We start from the raw sequence: 10,000 nt of genomic DNA, 5'->3' as shown, positions 1-10,000 counted from the left end.
CTTATCCGACTATTAGACTAGAGAATCTAACCATTTGCAGATGTAATTACAAAGGCAGCACTTTCTCCTCAGTTATTTAAAGACCCTGAGTGTTGGTCCGGCCGGAGTTTAACTCACGACCTCCCGCGTGACAACCCGGTGCTCAACCAAATGAGCCACCGGTGCGCGGTCCTCTAAAAATCGAATTATCCGCGGCACAGCCGATCCAAATGTGAGTGCTTGGGATAGATTAAATCAATTCAATGGAGAGCATCTTACTGTAGTGTCGTGAATATTTTTTGCATGTGTATTTAATTCTTTTCCTGGTGAATGATCTCTTTACAATTTTCCATACGAATTATCGCTTCACTCTACGGTTTCAAGCTTAAGCACGGTTGAAATCAAATTCTCAATACTCAAATGTAACACTCGAAGCGATCGGACGATCGATCAAAACTCAGACTAAGTCCTTCGTCACACGTGACTTTCTTCCCGCCGCACGTAATCACGCTAAATTATGTCAAATTTTGTACGAGTTTCAATAGTAAAGTAACAATGGCACAGGAACTTGCTAGCCAATTCTATTCGGACGTCAAGGGAACGGATTCACAATAGGGTACATAGAACGATCTGAATCCAATTTTGCGATTAAGAAAAACGACAACACGAACTTCAGATTTTGCGAAAACAAGCAAATGAGAACGTTGCGTGACGACCCTAGAGAAACTGACTGCTTTGCTTCGTTTCATTGCATTGGGGAGAAGGATTTTACGAAGAAAACATTTCAACGTAGTTTTAAAGTGTGGAGCTTGGCGAGTCTCAGTATCTCCGGGAGTCAGAGTATATACCCAATTTTAGCGGGAAATTCTCTTTATTCCGAAAACGAACTAAAATGACCCTTTCGTAGCTTCCGTAAGTTCCTCAATTTTTCTTTTCTAATTTCCACCATAAATGAAGGACAGGTGCCAAACATTCGAAAATAACAGCACAGGAGAATAACGACAAACATTAAAACAAAACAAATTGGGAAAAAAGTCATCCCGATCCCGGCCAAGCATTTTGGCTACTACCAAAAAATCTGAACTGTCTCTACGCATGCAAATAAGGTTCTGGGGTCATGCGATTTTTTTCGCCCTCCCTTGATTCGTCTGGCACCCAGTTTATATTTACATATGATGATTCAAAAAAAGACCAATAGCACAAAGCAACGCTTGCTTCATTTTCTCCGTTATTTAATAGAAACTTTTCCAATGTACAAAATTATACAATAAAAACAAATCCTCGAATGAACAAGTCATTATTTCGTCTCTCGTTTCCATCTGGTTCATCAAAAGTCTTAATGAATTAACAGTTTGCATTAACATGTATGATCTTCCTTGTGGTGAATATACTTTACATAAAAATACTCGGCGCATTACGCTCTTTTATTAAAAATGCACCTCTTTGTTCGTTTCACTCTTGCAACATTGAATTGATTATTGAAGTCTCAACAGAAATTGATTTGAAATCTCTACTGTTGACGCCTGCAAGTTTGAAACAAATAAGGAGACTCGTTGGGTGATTTTTCATTATCAATACGCGCGGCCAAATGACAAACTGCCCTCTGTAAAACGCGCCTTTTTGCGGGCCAAACGGGAAATGTGCGGGCAGAAAATACATTTTCCGCCCTGATCCTGATTGGCTGCAGAGATGTCAAACAACTTCGCTCAGCCAATGAGGTTGTCCTATATAAGTGCGAGTATTACTTCTACATTTGGTCTACAACCCACACTTCAAATATATACATTCCTTTCATTCTCACAACCTTTGTTTGTATACTCTGAGGGACATTTCCATACCACAGTTTCATGCTACATCTCTGTTAAACATTTTTATCTTATTAAATGAATTGGTACGATTTGGCCTTGAGTATTGATAATAATGATAATCAAATGACATTTGTCGGGCATATAGTTTATTTGTCTCCCTCGTAGCACCATTTGCACCCTCGGTCCTCTCGGGCGCAAATGATGCTACTCGGGCCATAAATAAACTATATGCCCTCCAAAAGTCATGTCATTGTCCTATTAAACAGTGAAAAACTCGACATGCAAACTAGTCGCAAATAGAAACAACATCTCAATTGTCACTACAGTGAGTCATCAAAACTAATCTTTCCATCAAATAGTGCATCCTACGTAACTGCCCACAGGCTTCCGTTCTGTTCATATTTCCTCTTTTTTTAAAGCGGTCAAACCGGAACGCTACAGTGTATTATTGTCTAATATTTTGTGCGTTCTCTTGACCAAATTGGTAAAATGGCATAAGAGTGGAATAATTAGTCATTAATAGTCTAATTACATAAGTGATTATTGAAAAGTCTCTGCGCTGATTGGTTGCACTTGTGGTGATTATCACGCGATAATCACACCGAAGTGTTTTTTTCTTTCAAAATGGCCGCATTTGACGAGGTGACAGACAAAGAAATTAATTATTCTAAAGAAAACGCATATTTTTCAAATAATGAACAATTATTCTTTGAAATCGAAGTGAATAGTGACAGAATATTTACCTCGATTTCAAAGAATAATTGTTTTAGTATATACTCACGATGTGATCTCAACAACATTTGCAGAAGAAAACAATCCAATGTCGATTTAATTGACATCTCAATTCATGTGTGGAAAACGTGCAAGCGACACAAAGCATGTGTGATAGTGTTTACAGAAGCTTCAAACATGGCAAATCTAAATAACCTTCGTTAAAATCCTCGTCACCAACAGCAAAATAAATGGTCATGTAACACCGTTTAAATGAGCAATCTAAATCGAAAGTCTGCTTGTTAGAACGTTTTCACCGATCGATCAAAGTTTTAGAGATGCTGGGCGATCAGCCCTACAAAATAGAATTACAACCAGTGAAAGAAATTGCTGGCGTGACGATTGCCTAATTTTCAGCAATAATTATGTACCAGTCAAAGTGAAGCTTCAACATCCCCCCCCCCGGGCATTTGAAATTTTGGAAATTTTTTTGTATAAATGCCCCCCTCTCCGGGCCAAAAAGCTGTTCAAGTGCCTCATCATAGGTCCATTTCAGGTGATCAAATGCCCCCACTCCCGGGAAAATTACCAGATTTTGGAAATTACGGTATTTTGGTTTTACGGAGTTTCATTCCATTATTTATACACCAACATATCAATGGTCGCACATGTATTAGAATATTCATAATTAGTAAAATCCAACTAGTGGTCTATTATCAATGCTGCGTTCTGATTGGTTGAGCTACTACTAGGCTATTTGTTATAGCCCACTAGTAGCGAAAAGCGCCGGCTTTGAAAACCAAAACAACAACTAAAGTCTAGCTCTAAATAGCGAAAGATGTTTTGTCTCGATATCTTCTTGACCAACTAGTTGGATTTTACTAAAACAATTATTTCTCTCGCCCTCATGGCCTCTGAGTCAATAGCCCATTCGGCCTTCGGCCTCATGGGCTATTGACTCAGAGCCCATTCGGGCTCGAGGAATAATTGTTAAATACACTGGGTCGGTCAAAGCAATTGACCTCTATAAATCGTATCCGGCGACGTGGGTGTTGTATTGAATTATTGTTTATATTGTAAATACAATTTAATATATTTAAACTCTCTCGCTCCCTAATTTAATATATTTATACATTCAAAGATAATATAAATTGGTTCTTAATATGTGTACCTTCAAATAAGGAAGAAAGTTTGTGTAGACCTTTGCTTTTTAACCAATCAGCCACGAATGCGGAATGTTTACCTTTGAATTCATCTAAGTTTGTCTCCGCGATGATTTATCAACCCACGTGGTAAGGTAACATGAAATCAAAGCTAACGATCAAATTTCCCACCCTTTATGACTGATGATCAAATGCCCCGCCCCCGGGAAGACTAAGATGACCAAATTCCCCCCCCCCCCCCCCCCCCGGGCAGGAAAAGGAGTCAAATGCCCGGGGGGGGGGGGGATTGTTGAAGCTTCAATTTGACAAGGAACACTGGTTGTCAAAAGTATGAACTCTTCCCTTACCTTTGATAACTCACAAAACGTTGTGTTGGATAAAAAAAGGACTCAAATAACTCTATTCATGAAATATAATCATCAAATGGACAAAAAACTAATTTTGATTATGCAAAAGTGCACTTATTCTTGACCAAAAAAATAACTTTGCAGTGACAAAAAGAACTCAAACACAGGACTTCATGAGTAATGGAGTATCAATGGAAGAATTACAAGTTAAGTGCCTTTGATCTCTGTGCTTTGAAAATATGGTGTACGAAAAAACTCCCCGGAAAAAGGTCAAACCTAGAGCTGTCCATCACTCTTTAATGCCTATCCTTAAGATCCCTAAATGACAATATAAAATTATCGAACATTTCACGTTTAACTATGTTACTGCATACATATGAACACACTGCTGTTTATTTCTTCAGTCTTCTCCAGCAACTGTATTTTTTGTCATTATATGTGGTGATGTCACAGGACAAATAATACTGCTATTAATTTATTATGCTGTATGATGACGCTGCCTTTTTAACTCTCAATTTTCGAGCAATAACATAGACAACAGAGAGTATAATAAGAAGAATTGGAGTGCCAAATCCCACAATGATAATGATCAACACTCCTGTGGAAAGTCTTTCAGGTAGTGGAGTCCCATAGCCTACCACAGCAGACCTATAGGAGGTAAGTTTGCCAAAGCTTAGTAGTTTATTTTGACAGCATATACTGTGAATGAACCTTGGACACACATTGAACACTTGGGTGCCTTAAGGGGGATGACTCTTACCGGTAACTACAGAAAGACAATGGTTGCTAAGGAAGCTTTTCAGTCAAGCGCCCTGCACAAAGGTTGCATGGGTGGTTCTTTGAAGTAACTTTTTCAATTAAAATCTGACATCACTTTAATCAGAAGGCCCATGCGCCACTAGTCCCAGTCCTCTACAGTGCATTTCGCAGGGCTCGAAATTGCGACCAATACAGTTGCATTTGCGACTAAATTTTTCCCTTTGCGACTAAAATAACTGGAGAAGTCGCAAATTTGCGACTTGTTGTCACCTTCACTCTTTCGAAACAAAAGGGTTAGCAGTTGCCACTTTGCTGCTACATTGTACTTTTGCTAAAATAAATAAAAGACAAAATTATTTTGTTTCTCATTGTGAATTTTCTCTGAAGATAGCATAATTGTAGAGTAATTTAGCTGTTATGTTACGTGCACAGCTCCATTCCTTCGATCATTCGCCATTAATTTTTCAGCGGTTTCTTTACACATAAATATTGCGGGCTCATTTTTTTTTGCTAAACCGCTGACAACACAATGCAGCGCGGTGATTTTGCAACTAAAATTTGCGAAATTGCGACTAATTTTTTCGTATCTTATCGCAAAATGTGACTGGATTTTTTCGTTAATTTCGAGCCCTGTTTCGATGAAAAACATGCAAAACTCTCAGCACACGAAAGGAAGAGGCGGTTTTTTCACTGGGTGGGAACAGTCCCATCATTGTTTGTTAATTGCAGAATGGAATTTCAATTTGGACAAAAAATGGAACTCATATTTTGAAAAGTGTATCAAAGGTGGGCCTTATGACATCATAATATATTTTTGAGAAATATATAATTATATTTTAAAATCCATCCTACAGAATTTGTGTTAAGGCCTGGCCAAAATAATGCTCGCAACATTTCAACACAACATCTTCCAACACTGTTGCATGGTGTTGTGACATGTGTTGAAAGGGCTGGCCAAACGCACGCAACATTTTCAACACAACATGTAGATGTTTGTGTGCCCCAGGCCCCTGCGTGCAACAAGTGGACCTAGCGCGCATGCCCTAGTGCAACAATGTTGCGTGAACGTGGCCAAATGAGTACAACATCATGCAACATCCAAAATGTTGCACAAAAAATTTGCCCGTTTTCAAATTTGATCCAACATCATCCAACATGTTGCAACATATCGCAACAGTGTGTCCAAACATATGCAACATATTGTGCCCAACAATGTTGCACGATATTGCGTTTAACTGTTGCGAGCGTTTGGTCAGGACTTAAAAATGTTCTCATACTGTTGCATTACAAATTTGTGGAAAATATTTTTTAGGCGTTTTCTGTTTTGGACACGTGATTTAGCAAATATGGTTGAGTCAAACGAGACAAAGAAATGTTCAATAGTACACACTTAGCGAAAAAGGATAACTTTGGAGTTAAAGGGACTCGAGAAATGACCACCGGTATTTGAAGGAGTCCATAGCAATGGTTTGGTAGTCAAGAGCCACCCCCCCTTAACCACTCTCCCACCAAGTCAGTAGATGTTGTAGATCATGTCACAGCAAGAGCAAATTAATTTTTGATTCCCCTTAAATATAACATACTGGATCAACTAATAAACCTGTCAAAGGGCAGTTTAGGCAAAGAGGTATTTTGTCAAGTCAAACCCAACTGCAAGAGGATCTAACCTTTAGGCACATACCGTACAGTAAATGTATTTATTATATCAACACCAATGAAATACCAAGTGAGCTTTTGCACGAAAACATGATATCTTCACATGTGAAAATAACACGTGAAAAGATCACTGTTGCTATCATGGTTACATATAAAAACCGTGCCTTTTGATGCTTTTCGTGAAGACTTAGTATTTCATTGGTGTTTATATAATAAAAAGAATATTACATGACTGCTTGGAGATAGGAAATCCTCTTCTCGTGTTGAAAAATATTTCACTCATTCGCTGCGCTTACTAGTGAAATATTTTTCAACACTCGAAGAAAAATTTCGTATCTCCGCGCGGCCATGTAGTATCCTCTATTTATTATCTGTTAAATGTTCCATTATTGCTTAGGACTGTAAAATGACTGTATGAATGATCAGAATCCTATTTATCATCAGTTTCAGACTACACATCACCATTTAGGAAATCCACCTATGCTGTTTTTTTGTTGAATTGTTTTTGCCACAATTTTTTGTAAGGTTCCCAAAACTATACGCAATATCAGGGCTCGAAATCTAAATTTTTCCCTTTGCGACTAAAATATCTGGAGAAGTCGCAAATTTGCGACTTGTTGTCACCTTCGTTCTTTCGAAACAAAAGGGTTAGCAGTTGCCACTTTGCTACTACTTCTGCTAAAATAAACAAATAAATAAATAAATGACAAAATTATTTTGTTTCTCGCTTTGAATTTTCTCTGAAGGTAGCGTAATTGTATAGTAATTTAGCTGCGATGTTACGTGCACAGCTCCATTCCTTCGATCATTCGCCATTTTCAGCAGTTTCTTTACACACAAGTACTGCGGGCTCATATTTTTTAGCTAAACCGCTGACAACACAATGCAGCTCGACGATTTTGCGACTAAAATTTGCGAAATTGCGACTAAATTTTCGTATCTTATCGCAAAATGCGACTGGATTTTTTCGTTAATTTCGAGCCCTGAATATTGATTAACTCTTTTATGAGTGATAATTATCAAGTCTTATGATGAAGTTGGTTTTACGGCATCTGAATAAAATTAATATGGTAGTAACTGGACATGAAACTTTTGAAATTTGCTCTTATTGAATGACAAATCTTATATACCGGCATTTAATTAAAACCCATAAACTATTTTTTAAAAAAAAGGATTTGTTTTTGCAGGGAATGAAATGGGCAAAGAATTCAGAGGCTGATACAGTACGTGGGATCTTTTTTGTACTGTAAATTGTTCCCCATACACAAAACATCATCATCTGCTCATTCCAATCTAACTGGAAAAAAAAGATAAGGTTTATTCGTAATAATAATTATGGTTTCATGTAGACATTGAAGAAATAAACTTACCAACTAAGATAACGTGAACCTTCACGGCCATCATACCATCCATCCTTTGGTTTTCCAAAAGAAATGTTAATGCCATAGGAAACCCAATGGGATGGTTCTTTCAAGTTGTAAGCAATTGTATGTAAAGGACGAAAAACTGAGGAATCTATGGGAAGAGGTTGACACTTTTCTTGAATGAAATGGTGCTTGTTATTGTAGTACTGATATGAAGGAATTTGACAATCCAAACTTCTTGTTTTCGATGTATAGGCAACTGGTTTCCATGCACTATATGATACCCCACCACCTGAGCCAGTGCTGTTTACAACAACGGTTTTAAAAACAGCTGGTGTGTATTCATCATCAAATGATCTGTCTGCTTTTACACAGGTTGTACTGTGATCAGCTTCAAACGACGACAGTTCAAATATAAATCTTGTGTGCCTTGAATCACTGACATTTGTGTGTAAGCCAATAAGTGTCAAGGTAAATATTGTTGTGTTGCTTGAGAATTGTTGGCGTGGTAATGAAGACTCCCGTCCACTGGAAAAGGATGCATTGCACTGGAAAGAGAGTAAAAGAAGAAAGGATTTCATATTTGTTTATTTTAAACTATTGGGAAGTTCACAAAACTTGGTGCCAGGACTCTAGAACATGCTATGCCCTACATAAAAACAATTACTGTGAACGATCAAATGAGCTAAAATTGAACAGTACAAAACTTTTGCTTTCTTAACACTGGCATTTTGATCTGAGAATCTAACTCCTTAAAGTGCTACTATGACAAAAAATATCAACTCATCTTTTTCTTTGGATTTCAAACTACATTAACTAAACACTAAGTTACCCAAGTTTTAAGCCTTGATTTAAAAAATAAACCTGTTTATTTTAACTGGAAATGTCCTATTCAATTGTCCGCCAAATGTTACTAACATTAAAATCTTGAGAGCGCTGGATCGAGCAGAAAAACCCACTAGTTTAAGAATGCAATACGTGTGTACCCAGATGAATTAACATGCAGCACAGGACTTCCAGGCTTTGCATATCTAATAATTTGTAATTGCACACTGAAATTTTAAGCTAGTGAGAAAATGACGTTGCTTTTCCCTAGATCCAACCCTCTGAGGACCAATCGGTCAGTCTTAAAATGGACTATTAAATGGCAGACTGTGAAATTCACTTACACTCAGAGTGAACAGGCTCTGGATAAAAATCAAAGCTCAACGTTTTGCCAGTCAGGTGTTAAGCAAACAGAAGTTGTTTTTGATTTTTCTCCAATCCTCTGCAAACGGATGCAACATTGTTGAGTGCTGTACATTGCACACTCTCGCTGTTGCTCGTTGTTAAATGTTGTTGGGAGTTGTTGGCCGAAGTTTGAAACTGGTCAAACTTATGAGCCAACAACTCCCAACATGTCTTTTCTTGTGTCTATCCATTCCGGAACAAATTGGGATTTGGCAGTTTTGGTTTTTCTGGATGTCCTTACATTGACCGTTCGTACATAACTGCTAACACCATCCTACATCTGCAGACCCAACACATTGCTGGGAGTTGTTGCATTCATTTGCATGGGGCATAAGACCTACATGATGTAGTGTGCATATCCTCCAAAACCCACGCGAAAGTAATAGGATGGTAACAAAAACACTAAGTATTGAGCCAGTCTGTAAAATATACAGATATCTTAAGATTACTATTGAGGGTTTTCTCGAAAATTGAATTTTTGCATTAAGGTTTAGGAGATTTGTGGAAAAACTAGTGCAGTCGGAAGCTGAAGAAATTTTTGACAATTTTAACTCAAGGGGAATACCGTTAAAGTTCATGTATAAGCGGCACCTTTTTTCTAACGTTCAATTCATATTCATAAAAACTTCTCAACATGTCAGTGAATGGAATAAACATAATAACAAACTGAAAGCACGTTGTTGTTGATCATTGCCTTCTCCACGCGCGGTGGGTCCTAAAGAAGCCCTTTCTATCCTGAAGCGTTCACACTTTACTCGAACAACTGAATACCAAATTTCAGGCAATCTCCATGCCTCCACAAAGCGGTTTGCTTTGGTCACTTCGCCACGTGCGTGAAAATACCAAGACATTCGCGAGTTCTCGCGAGGTAAATGGCCGACCGTTTCATTGTAATGCCCAGACTCCTCTCCACATTTCAAAGCTACAAAGCACTTGCGCGTGTCAGTTCAATCGCCTTCGAATATTCAACTTCATGCAGCTGT

At 38.0% G+C, this 10,000-nt stretch overlaps 1 protein-coding gene across 1 annotated transcript in view; it reads right to left on the bottom strand.

The window, feature by feature from the left end:
• Positions 1 to 4,065: 4,065 nt before the first annotated feature.
• The window catches only part of LOC137992679 (glycosylated lysosomal membrane protein B-like), a 32,468-nt gene continuing 26,533 nt past the window's right edge, over positions 4,066 to 10,000 (bottom strand). Inside the window, exons 3-4 of the mRNA XM_068838159.1 lie at positions 7,794 to 8,335; positions 4,066 to 4,656 (exon numbers count right to left, since the gene is read on the bottom strand). Of these exons, the coding sequence (XP_068694260.1) occupies positions 4,479 to 4,656; positions 7,794 to 8,335 (720 nt within the window). The 3' untranslated portion in view covers positions 4,066 to 4,478. The remainder of the gene's footprint in view (positions 4,657 to 7,793; positions 8,336 to 10,000) is intronic.

This window comes from Montipora foliosa, chromosome 2 (genome assembly GCF_036669935.1).
Source record: "Montipora foliosa isolate CH-2021 chromosome 2, ASM3666993v2, whole genome shotgun sequence".
Taxonomy (NCBI): Eukaryota; Metazoa; Cnidaria; class Anthozoa; order Scleractinia; family Acroporidae; genus Montipora; species Montipora foliosa.
This window is presented reverse-complemented; position numbering and strand designations above follow the sequence as displayed.